This window comes from Aspergillus melleus, assembly GCF_016097325.1.
Source record: "Aspergillus melleus strain CBS 546.65 chromosome Unknown contig4, whole genome shotgun sequence".
Taxonomy (NCBI): Eukaryota; Fungi; Ascomycota; class Eurotiomycetes; order Eurotiales; family Aspergillaceae; genus Aspergillus; species Aspergillus melleus.
This window is the reverse complement of record NW_025763373.1, coordinates 4981956-4992747: the sequence shown is the minus strand read 5'-3', so window position 1 is coordinate 4992747 and position 10792 is coordinate 4981956. Positions and strand designations below refer to the sequence as shown.

The window sequence follows — 10792 nt, the reverse complement described above, 5'->3', positions numbered from 1 at the left end:
GTTCGACAGACGGATAGCTGCAAGGAGGGACGCTGGGCAGCAAAATTTCGAAGACCCGTGGACCTGCCAACTAACGTCTGCCGATATTAGGATTTAGGACGGACTCGAATGGTTTTCGACGGGGGATGAACTCGGGGATCAGGGCCGGGATCAGACGCGGTCCAGCCAAAAATAAAAAAAATTAAGATAAATTAAAGATTGACAATGACACCCAAGAAAATACAAAAATCAAGAAAACGAAGGAACAATCCAAGAGAATTCTAAGAGAAATTCGTCAAACAAATGAGAGCAAGGTGATTCACAGAGGGAGAAAAGCAGAGAAGTGAGAAGGGGAGAGAGAGAGGGAGGGAGGGAGGGAGAGCAGAATGGACGAACTTGCCCGCCGGCCTGACTGCCTGAGCCCTGAGGCTGCCAAAGAAAAGGTACGGTGCAGGGCGCCTTGCCTCTTGCGGTTAGCCTGCCATGCCCCGATCTGGCAGACACTAGCAGACTGGCAGCCTGAGGAATCCGCGCCAGTCATGCCACCCCGCCGGGTTTTCCCCTCACAAGAGGAAGAAGGAAGGGGAAAAAAAAAAAAAAAAAAAAAAAGCAATTATCTACGCCTACCGACACTCGTCTCAACGGAGTCAACGCAGCCACTGAATTTGATTTGCATTCACTTTTGTTTTTCTCTCTCCCCATCCTTGCATAGCTATCTTGGTGTTTCCTTCAATTCTTCCTTTTTTCTGTTCTTCTTCTCATCTTCCACCATGTCTCAATCGCAACCCGTCACTGAGGTTGCCCCTCCTTCCGCCGCCACCGATGCCGTCCTGATGGCCTCGGAACCCGTGCCTGAGGGCACTCAGCAGGTCCAGGGTGTGGATTTTGAAAAGTTCAAGGGCCGCGACATTACTGTCGCAGAGATGGTCGACAACATGAAGTACATGGGGTTCCAGGGGAGTGCCGTGGCCGAAGCGACGGGCATCATCAATGATATGGTAGGCACCTCTTTTCCTTCTGCGGCAGCTCTCACTCACTCTTGCGAATCTGCGGATTCCTAGCGAGCCTATCGAGACCCCGAGACCGGCGCAAAGACCACTATCTTCCTCGGATACACGTCCAATCTGATTTCTTCCGGGCTACGCGACACCATCCGCTACCTCGTCCGCAATCGCCATGTTTCCGCCATCGTCACGACCGCCGGTGGTGTCGAGGAAGATCTCATCAAGTGTCTGGCTCCGACCTACATGGGTTCATTCACCGCGCCGGGTGCCGGTTTGCGTGCCAAGGGTTTGAACCGAATCGGCAATCTGCTAGTCCCGAACAGCAACTACTGCGCCTTTGAAGACTGGCTGGTCCCCATCCTGGATAAAATGTTGGAGGAGCAAGAGGCCGCCAAGAAGAAGGCGTTGGAGACGGGCGACGAGGAGGACGAGCTGCACTGGACCCCGAGTCGCGTCATTAAGCGGTTGGGGCAGGAAATCAACCACGAGGACTCCGTGCTCTACTGGGCCGCCCGCAACGACATTCCCATCTTCTGCCCGGCCCTCACCGACGGCTCTCTCGGAGACATGCTCTACTTCCACACCTTCCGGTCCTCTCCGCAGCGACTGCGGATTGATATCGTGGACGACGTACGGCGCATCAACACCATGGCCGTCCGGGCCGCTCGTGCGGGGATGATCATTCTCGGGGGCGGGGTGATCAAGCACCACATTGCCAACGCGTGCCTGATGCGAAACGGCGCCGAACACGCCGTGTACGTGAACACGGCTCAGGAGTTTGATGGCAGCGATGCGGGAGCTCGACCGGACGAGGCCATTAGCTGGGGGAAAATCAAGGCGGGCGCCAAGTCGGTCAAGGTGTATGCAGAAGCTACTGTCGTCTTTCCTTTGATGGTGGCAGCTTCCTTTGCCCGCGCCGACCAGCCTGCCTCGAGTGCGGACGACGCGGCTCGTAACTGAATGCAGCTCGGGCGGTTCGAACGGCAGCTCACGACGGGATTCCCCCACCCCGGGGATAATTGGCGGTGGATTCACCGAACATGAGGTTTTCTCCTGACCGGCCCTTCTGGATGATAAGATAATCCTCGTTCCCGCCAACAACCCCACACCACATTTTCTGTATCGAATGATCTCCGACCGACGCGCACAACTGCCTATCAGATCTAATCGGTTTGGGGCCTTCCGAGGGGAAAGAGAATTCTCGAAGGGTGGCAAATGGAACGGGAGGCACGAAAAGGGGAAGGTGGAAATCCACCGGGAATGCGGGAGACAACGACACTGGACAACCGGGCGATTCCCTTGTCGATTAGTGGGATCTGATTTGGAGGAAGTGGAAAGAGTTTTTTCCCGAATATCCGGGCTCGACAGGAGGAAGATGAATTTTGGGGGAAGGAGGCAAAAGTTCCTGAGGGAAAAGGGGAAGAAAAGTGGAGCGAGTCGAGACGTTCCACCGGTCGATCGCTGCGACCCGAACGGACTCTGTTCGGTACTCCGGAGGTGGGAGTTGGGACTTCCTACTCCGTACAGCCTACAGCCTTAAGCTCGTCCGGGTGTCGTTTCCCGGGAGGCTAGGTATACCTCTAGGTACTGTAGACATTAGACAGTTACCGCAACAAAGAACAGACAATGAAAGAAAAAAAAAATACATAAAAGACCAGGAAGACAAGCCAGATCATTCATGAATTCGGCCGTTAATTAACGAATTAACGACAATCCAAGGGGACCAAAGGACCGGTGAATGGCTCCAGCAGTGGCAAAGCGATGAAGTGTTTGGGAGGCACGGCGGCCAATCAACCCGGGGAATAAGCAGCGGTGAGCGGGCCCGTGATCGCTCGGCGGTGCCTTGGAGCCTGAGGTGCATTGCCGCCTCATCTTTCGTGCTTTCCTTTTCTTCTTCTTCTTCTTCTCTCTCTCTCTCCATCGGTCGTTTCTTCCTTCCTTCCATGCTCTGGTCATCCTTCTTTCATCCCTTTTGAACCATTTATCTCGTCTGTCAATCTCCTCAATCCACAACTCTCTTTTTCTCTTTCAATCGTGTCACTTCCCAGCCGGGCTTAGTTCGCCCTTCCCCCGTGTTTTGCTGATAAGCCCTTGTCTTATCGGGCTGTCTAGACTCTTAGCGCCCCCTCCTTCTCTCCGGGGCCTCACTCAGCATTTCTATCTTTTGACTCATCCGACAGGGCATTTGACCCTTGGAAGAAGATCTGACAAGCCTTTCTCTTGTTCAGTTCCTGCCATTGTGCTCTTGTGGTTTGTTCCGATTGTCTTTGTGTTTGCGTTCAGACTCTGCTCCACTCGTTTCAGCCTTGTAGGACTGAGTTGTCCTCGCTATCTTATCTTACTGGGTCCAGACTCCAGTCATCCGGGGAATACCTGAGACCTAGCTTTGCTGTATTTGTTTCCTTCTCGGCCATCGTTCTCAATTCGACATTATGGATACGGCACTAGAAACGTCGGTCACCGTGGAGCAACTGCCTCCCCCGATCACCCTGAGCACCGACTCTACCTCTCTTCAAGTCGCCGGGGAGCCGACCGTCACCATCGACGTGACCCACGGCGATATTCCGGAAGCCCTCACAGATAACGGCCAACCCCACGATCGGTTAGACGCCGACGCCGACCGATCACAGTCAGAGGCTCCCGCAGATTCCTCTCCGCCCGCTCGCCCGCCGCCGCCAGAGGAACATGCCTACTGGGCCGAAATCGAGGAAGACACTTCGGTTCCCGATGAGGCCGAATTGAAGGAGATCGAAGCGGGAGATGAGGTTGTTACTGCTATCGATTGTAAGTCATAAATATATTTTATACCTGACACATGCTTTGTCAGTCGGGTGTCCCGGGCTAACTCGGCCTGTCAGATGACTACTGGGAGAAGAATTTCGAACCAGAGCTAGACGACCCGGAATACCACCCAGCGGAGAAGGCCCGCCTCACGTGGAAGATCAAAGGCGTTCGGGGCACGAGGGAGTGGCCGAACTATGCCAAAATCATGCGGTCTCCGCCCGCATACGTTGGCGGGTACTGGTGGACAATCAAGTTCTTCCCTCGCGGCAACAACGTGAACTCGCTGAGCGTTTATCTTGAATGCTCTGCCACCATGCCCGTCCCCGAGAAGAGTCACCCGGAGACCGAATTTGCCGTCGTTCACGGTCCTGCCGACAGTGATCTTAATGGCATTGCCCCGGCCTTGAATGTCAAGTATCCTCGATCAGAGGACTCCACGGCGTGGCTCGACCATTACAATTCTCACTATCTGCCCACTATAGAGCAGGCGGACCCTTCTACGGATACGTGGCGAGTCTCCGCTCAAATTGGCGTCATAGCATACAACCCGGACGAGCCTCGCACCGGGTGGATGCAGTCCTCTTGCCACCAGTTCAATCCTCATAATTTGGACTGGGGTTGGACCAATTTCCACGCCCCCTGGGACGAGATTCATCGTCGCCAGCGTGGCCAACGCCAGGCATTGCTTCGTAATGACACGCTGGTTTTCAATGCCTACATCCGTATCTTCGACGACCCGACTCGGTCCCTGTGGTGGCATTGCAGCGACTCCGAGCCTACCTGGGACAGCTTGAGTCTCACCGGGTATCGCCCCCTGGGTGACTCGGTCATCAACCACAGCGCCGAGGTCGCCGGTCTGGCCACCTGGTTGCACATTGCTCCTTTCTGCAAGATCATTCAGAACGTAAATGTGCTGGAACACCTGACCAATTGCGATGTCAAGCCGAAACCACTGTGTGATGCGTTGCAAAAGTTTCTGTGGCACCTGCGCTCGCGCGGCAAGTCCCTGCAATATGTCGACACCGACACAATTACCTCGACCCTTCGTAACCTGCACGAGTATTCCGGCGATGTTTGTGAGTTTTGGGAACGCTTGCGGCGGACCCTTGAGCTGGAACTTGCAGGCACAGATGCTGTGAAAGAACTCGCTGCCATCTTCGACAGCCCCACTCCGCAGCCCCCTTCCACATCTGCAGACGGAGAGAACGTGATCAATACCATTCCCAAGGACTTCAACTCGCGCATCTGCGTGCCCGCCGATCAGGCCGGCACGATGCATGAAGCCCTCGATTGGTACTTGGGACAGAAGCCGGGTCGCTGGGCGCTGCCACCTATACTCCACGTGGAGTTGGGGCGTCAGAAGCTCGACAAGGCGGCCCGGCAATGGCGCCTGCTCTACAACCGAGTCGAGCTGGATGAGGAGCTTGATCTAGCGCCGCGGGTCGTGGATGGACAAAGTGGAAAATATGTTCTTTACGGCTACATCGTCCACCGTGGTCGACGAACCTCGGGCAAGTTTTTCAGCATTCTCCGCCCTGGAGGACCTGGCTCCAAATGGCTGGCCTTTGACGATGGCAGCGATAATCGCGTGGAATGTTTAACGCGGAAAACGGCCTTGGGTCCTCACGTCGGCCTGGATTCATCTCAGAAAGTGGACCACAAAACGGGGCATGACGTCGCAATCGCCGCCATGTACATCCGGGACGATGCCGTGCAGGAGTATCTCCCAGGGCCTCAAGGACCCTGGGAAGTCAACGAGGCATTGAAGGGATACTATGAGAACGGAGATTATCCTTTGTCCCTGTCTCCCGGTGACAAGCCCGCCAAAGACATCCAAGTTGAGATTTATTCGGTCCCGCAGTATGATAAGCTGGACAGTCTCTTCGACACATACGATCTGATGTCGCAGGCCAAGACAGCCAACAATGTCATGTATCTCACCGTTCCTCGCTCAACCAATCTCATCGATCTGCGAAAGAAAATTGCCCAGTGGGCTTCGGCAGGCGCCGAGAGCGCGACCATCCCGGAGCATGTCCGCCTATGGCAGATTGGTCACACTCTTGATCGGTTTGGGCCGACTCTTGCCTTTTCACGGGTGTCGGATCTGAAGGCAACATTGGACCTTCCCTTGCAGGTCGCTCGTTTCTGGATGCAGGTCGTCTCAGAAGGTTTGTTCTACGCATGTTGTTCATCGGGAATACTTAGCTAACTCAACGGCAGTGGATGCGAAGTACTTCGCCATGAAGGATCCCCAGGACGCAATCACAACTGAGAGCAACAAGCCAGAGGAGGCAATCCTTGAGCGGGAGGATTCTGATTCTGCAGACGATCTCATGCCAGCACGCGAAGGGGACGCCGCTCAGGCCAGTTCATCCGGGACCACCCCCACAGGCGATCTCGGCGACAATCCGAGCACTGCTCAAGCAGTTGCTGAAGTATCAACACCAGAAGATCCTTCCGAGGGCCGGGCTCAAACCCCCATCCCCGCTGCACCCGAACCCGATTCGAATGTGACCACCAATGGCGAGACGGTCGTGGAAAATGCCGACAATGATGCCGTAATTGCAGCTATTATTGCAGACGACGTCCAGCAGATGGATACGGAGGAACCCACCAACACAGAGCCCACGCCGGAGCAAGCTCCTCAGGAAACTCCCGCTGAGCCCGAGCCGCCCACGGCCGACGCCACGCCTACCATCCCAACCGAGCCGGAGATCACACTTCCGGTGGATCACGTCTACTACTTCATCCAGATGTTCGATGTTGATACGCAATCTCTGCGAACTGTGGGCTCTTTCTTTTCCCAGAAAGAGGAAAACATCAAGTCAGCCGTGCGAAAGCATCTTCAATGGCCCGCCAGGAAAGACTTTTTGATCTGGCAGCGTCTTGACGGGACCACGGTCACCACCATGTCTTCGGCGGAGACTTTCGACGGCTTTGTGCCGGACGGTACCTGCTTCATCGTTGGTGACCGCCTCAGCAAGGATAGGTAATTCTTTCTCCGGACTTCTCTGGTTCTTGGTTCTGAACTTCTGCTTTTATGAAACAATTTGCTAATCTATCTAATCCAGACGCGCTGAACTCAACGTCGCTGGCCTCTTTGCCAATCCCGATCAACTTGTGCGCTACCTATGGGCTTCCGCTCGCAATCATCCTACCAAAGCCTTCACGGGGACCAAGACCATCAACGCCACGTTCACCAGTGATTATTATAGCGGTGAATTCAAGAATGGCTACTTCCACGGCAAAGGCACGCATGTCTCTGACTCCGCCGCCGCCTACACCGGCGACCACGTGTTCGGCAAACGCCACGGCAAAGGTTTCCTGGAGTACCCAACCGGTGATACCTACGATGGCGACTGGTTTGAGAATCAGTGCCATGGACAGGGTTCCTTCGTCGAGAAGAAGACGGGCAACAAGTACGTCGGCGGCTACAAGGACGGCAAGCGCCACGGCAAAGGCATCAGCTACTGGGAGGTCGCCGAGGAGGAGATGGATCTCTGCCAGATTTGCTACAGCGAGGAGCAGGACGCCTTGTTCTACGATTGCGGACATGTCTGCGCCTGCGTGACCTGCGCTCGGCAAGTCGATATTTGTCCCATCTGCCGCAAGAACATCATCAGCGTTGTTAAAATTTACCGAACCTAAAACACCATGAGACGTGTCCATTTCGAACCAACACGTTTTCAAATTGTCTAAATCAACAGGGGGGATAAACAGGGGAAAGGAGTACAAATTTGACATTTACTGGCCATGTTAAGTTTTGGGTTGTTTGGGGTTTTTTGGTTGATCATTTTTCATTCTATTCGAATTCAATATTCATTGGAGAAATACGACTTGGCAACACGGCATACCCTGGAAATATTCACGGAAGAGACACGAACCCATCTTTATCTTTGCGCTTAGATTTGGTTCATTCCAAGAACAACTAACCATACATACACCTCATACAAAATTCTAGATCAGAGCATACCCTCACTCGTTTTGGGATTTGACATTCAATTGATTTATTTTGGATTTACTATTGTTCACTACTTCTATCCCAACACATTGGATTGTATCCATAAACAAATATAATCGGCAGTCACTCATCTATCAATTAGGCATTCTACGACTCATTCTGCATTGTAAGCAACCAGATTTCCTAATGTAGAAAAAAAAGAGATGGATCTAACTCGGAAATGGTATCTATTTGATTGGATTTATTTCGACAGCTACCTACAGTTCGGTCCGTCAAACTAGATCAATGAAAATGATGCGCATGCGCCGCCCATACCAGAAAACATTCGTTGGAAGTAAGTAACACGGAAACAGAAGGACATGGTGCTTTTTATATCAAGAAAAGAGAAGAACAACTCATGACAAGAAGAAAAGAGAAAGAAACCAATGATATAAAGAGATTATACAGGAGGAATAAAATGAAGAAGAAGAAAAAGAAACTATAATATCATCTATTTAGATGACTTCTTCTTAGTCTTTTTCTTCTCGCTCGACTCCTGCGGTTTCTTCTCGGCGGGCTTCTTGGAAGGCTTTTCGGCGGCCTTGGGCTTCGATTCGGGCTTCGGCGCCGCGGCGGCGGGCTTCTTGGTCTTCTTCTCGGGGGTAGATTCTTCGGTTTTCTTGGCCTTCGACTTTTCGTCTTGCTTGGGGGATGGGGCGGCGGTAGGTTTAGGTGCTTCTTCGGGTGTCGAGGACTCGGGCTTCGACTCGGGCTTCGATTTCTTGGGTTTGTTCAGGACACCCTTGGGGTTGAGACCCTTGCGACGGAGACGGTTGCGTTCCGCGCGCAGGATCCGCTCCTGGTCGGCCTCTTCGTCTTCGAAGGAAGCGAAGGCTCCGCCCTCGGTGTCCACAACCATACCGTCCTCGTCGGCAATCGGGGTCTTGTCGACGGTCTCGTCGTCCGAGGTAGCAGACTTGGCGTCAGAGGTCTTGGAACCGGTGGCGGCGCCATCAGCAGAAGCGGCGGTCTCGGCGGGGCTGGGACCGGTCTTCTTGAGCTTGCAGACGAAGAAACCATCGACGTTCTCGCGGTGGGGGAAGTAGCGGCGGGTCATGGGCATCTTGGCATCGAAGTGCTTGCCCATGTAGTTGGAGAAACCGGGACTACCGAACGAGCCGAGGCCGGTGTCGACGATCTTGACGTTGGGGCGCTTGCGCAGGACGTACTGCACGACGGCTTCGTTCTCTTCGACGGTGACGGAACAGGTGGAGTAGACGAGGTAGCCGCCGGTCTTGGAGGAGTGGTCGACAGAGTCGATGGCGGCGAGGAGAAGCTGGCGCTGCATGTGGGGGATGGCGAGGAAGTCGCGCTCGTTCTTGGAGGTCTTCACGCTGGGATCCTTGGAGATAACGCCGGTACCAGTACAGGGGGCATCGAGGAGCACGCGATCAAAACCACCGAGCGCCTTGGGGAACGCAGTACGGGCATCTAGGTTGGTGACAACGGTGTTCTTGCATCCGAGACGGTGGATGTTACCGATCAGACCCTTGGCACGGGGCTTGCTGGCATCGTTGGCGATCACGCAGCCGGTATTGCGCATCAGAGCGGAGATGTAGGTGGTTTTACCACCGGGGGCAGAGGCCATATCCAGGACGCGCTCGTTGGGTTGCGGGGCCAGAGCCATGACGGGGAGGAAGGAAGACGCGGCCTGCAGGATGTAGTGGCCAGCCAGATATTCGGGAGTAGCACCAAGGGGGACGGCAGACTCGAAGACCTGCAAACCGACCTTGGACCACTTGCCGACGGGCTCGAGAACAACACCACGGTTGATCAGGGCCTGTGCCAGCGACCGACGGTTTGTGCGCAAAGTGTTCGTTCGAATAACAACGGGACGAGGGGTTTCGTTGGCTTCGAAGAAGGCGAATGCTTCCATGGGAGTGAAGAGGTTGAAAAGCTTTTCCGCGAGGAACGGGGTGTATCCGTAGTAGGTCGAGATGTCGGACAGAAGCAACTGAAGGTAATCGGCGCGCGACTTGCCGGGCTGACCCAGAGTCTTCAGGTCACCCAGGATTCGGATGGTGTCTGTGATTCTTGTGCGGAGCAGTTGAAGATCGGGAGCCAACCCGTGCCCGGCACCACCTTCCTCGAAAACATCCGGTCGGTCACCGGCGATGTTGGTCTGCATAGCAGCTTCTTGCAATTCTTGCTCTGCCTCCTCCGCCTCCGCCTGCTTCTCTAGATCCAGTTTCCGAGACAGTCCCTCGATGTTAGCCGCCGTCAGCTGCTCCTCGGCGTCAGATTCGTCGTCAGAGAACATGGTCTCGCGGGGGTGATCATCTTCGTCGTCCGAGTTCATGACGGAGTCGTCATCGCCCGAGCCAATCTCCTCCTGGCTATCGATCGATCCCTCGCTGATGCCGTCCAAATCACCGAATTCGTCGTCGCCTCCCTCAAGGTCTTCCATGTCGTCGGCCGAAGCCTCATCGTCGTCCGAGTCCATGAAATCCATCTCCTTCGCGGCGGGCTTCTTCGTGGGCTCGGGGGTCTTAGCGGGCTTGCCATTAGCAGCGCCATTGGTCTTCTTCTGCACATTCTTCTTCTTCACGGGCGCCTCCTCTTCGACATCGTCTCTTCTCCGCTTCTGGCCCGGCGCCGCCTTCGACTGAGGCTCAGCGGCCTTGCGGTTCTTGAGCATCGAGATTTTCGACTCATCCAGCGGAGCCGGAGGGCCTTGCTTCTTCATGCGGCGACCTTTACCCATTGCGACAGAAGATGGGATGTGTGGTGAAAATCGAGTGTTTTTCCGTTGACTGCGGAAAGATCTCAACTTTTTTTTCGCTCGTCTTTTTTTTTTTTTTCTTCATCCGCCGCGGCGGTCAGTGGTGGCAGAAGAAGATGCTTCCAAAGGCGGTAAGCCGGCTTAGTGCCTGAGGTGTCAATGGGCTCGTGCGGCCTCAGGCCCACCCGAATCGGGTAATGCAGATTGTCAGCTTGCGCTCCCCGCGGTGTCTCAGCTACTTCTCGCCTCCTCAACTACTCAACGTTCCCCGTTTCAGCGCATATCTACTGTCGAGCCCACACC

At 54.5% G+C, this 10792-nt stretch overlaps 4 protein-coding genes across 4 annotated transcripts; 2 read left to right on the top strand and 2 right to left on the bottom strand.

Annotated features, from left to right (window-relative positions):
• Positions 1-749: 749 nt before the first annotated feature.
• DYS1 (deoxyhypusine synthase) lies at positions 750-1943 on the top strand (the record flags this gene model as incomplete). Its single annotated transcript, XM_046090220.1, has 2 exons — positions 750-977; positions 1041-1943. The coding sequence occupies 2 exons, from the start codon at positions 750-752 to the stop codon at positions 1941-1943; spliced, it is 1131 nt and encodes a 376-aa protein (XP_045946193.1).
• Positions 1944-3841: 1898 nt separating this feature from the next.
• Positions 3842-6859, top strand: LDX57_008498 (putative MATH and UCH domain protein). Its single transcript, XM_046090219.1, has 2 exons — positions 3842-5935; positions 5988-6859. The coding sequence occupies exons 1-2, from the start codon at positions 3973-3975 to the stop codon at positions 6758-6760; spliced, it is 2736 nt and encodes a 911-aa protein (XP_045946192.1). The 5' UTR covers positions 3842-3972; the 3' UTR covers positions 6761-6859.
• A 37-nt stretch (positions 6860-6896) lies between these two features.
• Positions 6897-7522, bottom strand: LDX57_008497 (uncharacterized protein; the record flags this gene model as incomplete). Its single annotated transcript, XM_046090218.1, has 2 exons — positions 6897-7411; positions 7516-7522. The coding sequence occupies 2 exons, from the start codon at positions 7520-7522 to the stop codon at positions 6897-6899; spliced, it is 522 nt and encodes a 173-aa protein (XP_045946191.1).
• A 696-nt stretch (positions 7523-8218) lies between these two features.
• On the bottom strand, positions 8219-10471 carry NOP2 (rRNA (cytosine-C5-)-methyltransferase NOP2; the record flags this gene model as incomplete). The annotated part of the gene is made up of 1 exon (XM_046090217.1): positions 8219-10471. One exon carries the CDS (start codon positions 10469-10471, stop codon positions 8219-8221), a length of 2253 nt encoding a protein of 750 aa, XP_045946190.1.
• Positions 10472-10792: the final 321 nt, after the last annotated feature.

Excerpts from the sequence above, each read along its gene's own strand:
- LDX57_008498 (XM_046090219.1), top strand. The coding sequence starts at position 3,973 with ATGCGGTCTCCGCCCGCATACGTTGGCGGGTACTGGTGGACAATCAAG. Across the intron at positions 5,936-5,987 it reads GATGCAGGTCGTCTCAGAAG|TGGATGCGAAGTACTTCGCC; the intron begins GTTTGTTCTACG and ends ACTCAACGGCAG.